This window comes from Aptenodytes forsteri, unplaced genomic scaffold (assembly GCF_000699145.1).
Source record: "Aptenodytes forsteri isolate BGI_AS27 unplaced genomic scaffold, ASM69914v1 Scaffold145, whole genome shotgun sequence".
NCBI lineage: Eukaryota > Metazoa > Chordata > Aves > Sphenisciformes > Spheniscidae > Aptenodytes > Aptenodytes forsteri.
Window position 1 is genome coordinate 4,986,217 of NW_008795122.1, and position 751 is coordinate 4,986,967.

Here is a 751-nt window from a genome sequence, read left to right on the forward strand (position 1 = left end):
CGGCGTCTCCGGCGCGGAGCGCTTCTGCCGCAGCCTGCAGTTAAGCTCCATCTTTGTGGTCCGTTGGGGGGGAAATGTCGGGATACTTGATCCGGCTGCAGGCGGGGGTTCGGGGCGGCTTCACAGGTTGCTTTGCTGCATTGGAGCATCCCGGTGAGGCGGCGGCGGCAGGGCAGCGTGAGGATGACTTTCTCAGCCAACTGGCTACCAATGCCCGCGTCTCTTGTCTCTTAAATAATTCAGATGCTGCTAATGTTGTAATTTTTTTTTTCTCCCTTTCTTTCTCTCTTGCAGCTCCTCTGGTGCAAGCGTGGTAGCTATCGACAACAAAATCGAGCAAGCGATGGTACGTACCGATTGGGGGATAAAACCTTGTTCGTCTTTAAAGCGGTAAACAATATCGGGATGCGTCGGGCGATGGTTAACCCCTGCGCGGACGCTTTTTTATAGCGGGGCCGAGGAGGGAGGGGGGGGCACGGGTTCGGTTTCGGGGGCTTTTTTTCGGCAGTTGTTGTTTTATTGATCAAAGGCTTCCCGCGGGGAGGAATGCGCACGTTTCTCTCGATGCCGGGGAGGGAATGACGGCATCGCTTTTGGCTCCTGCCTCCCCAAACGATTGATCCCGGCTCCATGCGGCGGGGGAGGGTCGGCATTTGGTTGGGGGGTGTGGGGGTGTGGTGTGTTTTGGGGTGCTTTTCATCTTAATTTTGTAACTCAGCCAAGCGCATCCCGCTCCGGGCCCACCCCTGCC

The 751-nt window shown here is 57.0% G+C and overlaps 1 protein-coding gene across 5 annotated transcripts in view; it reads left to right on the forward strand.

The window, feature by feature from the left end:
• The window catches only part of TSC22D1 (TSC22 domain family member 1), a 97,090-nt gene that overhangs the window by 94,065 nt on the left and 2,274 nt on the right, over positions 1–751 (forward strand). For 4 of the 5 annotated variants that reach the window (XM_009277156.1, XM_019471497.1, XM_009277157.2 and 1 more), the window contains exon 2: positions 295–346. In XM_009277156.1, coding sequence (XP_009275431.1) covers positions 295–346 — 52 coding nt within the window. Of the gene's footprint in view, positions 1–36; positions 59–294; positions 347–751 lie in introns of those variants that run through there. The other variant, XM_019471498.1, reaches the window with a different exon arrangement.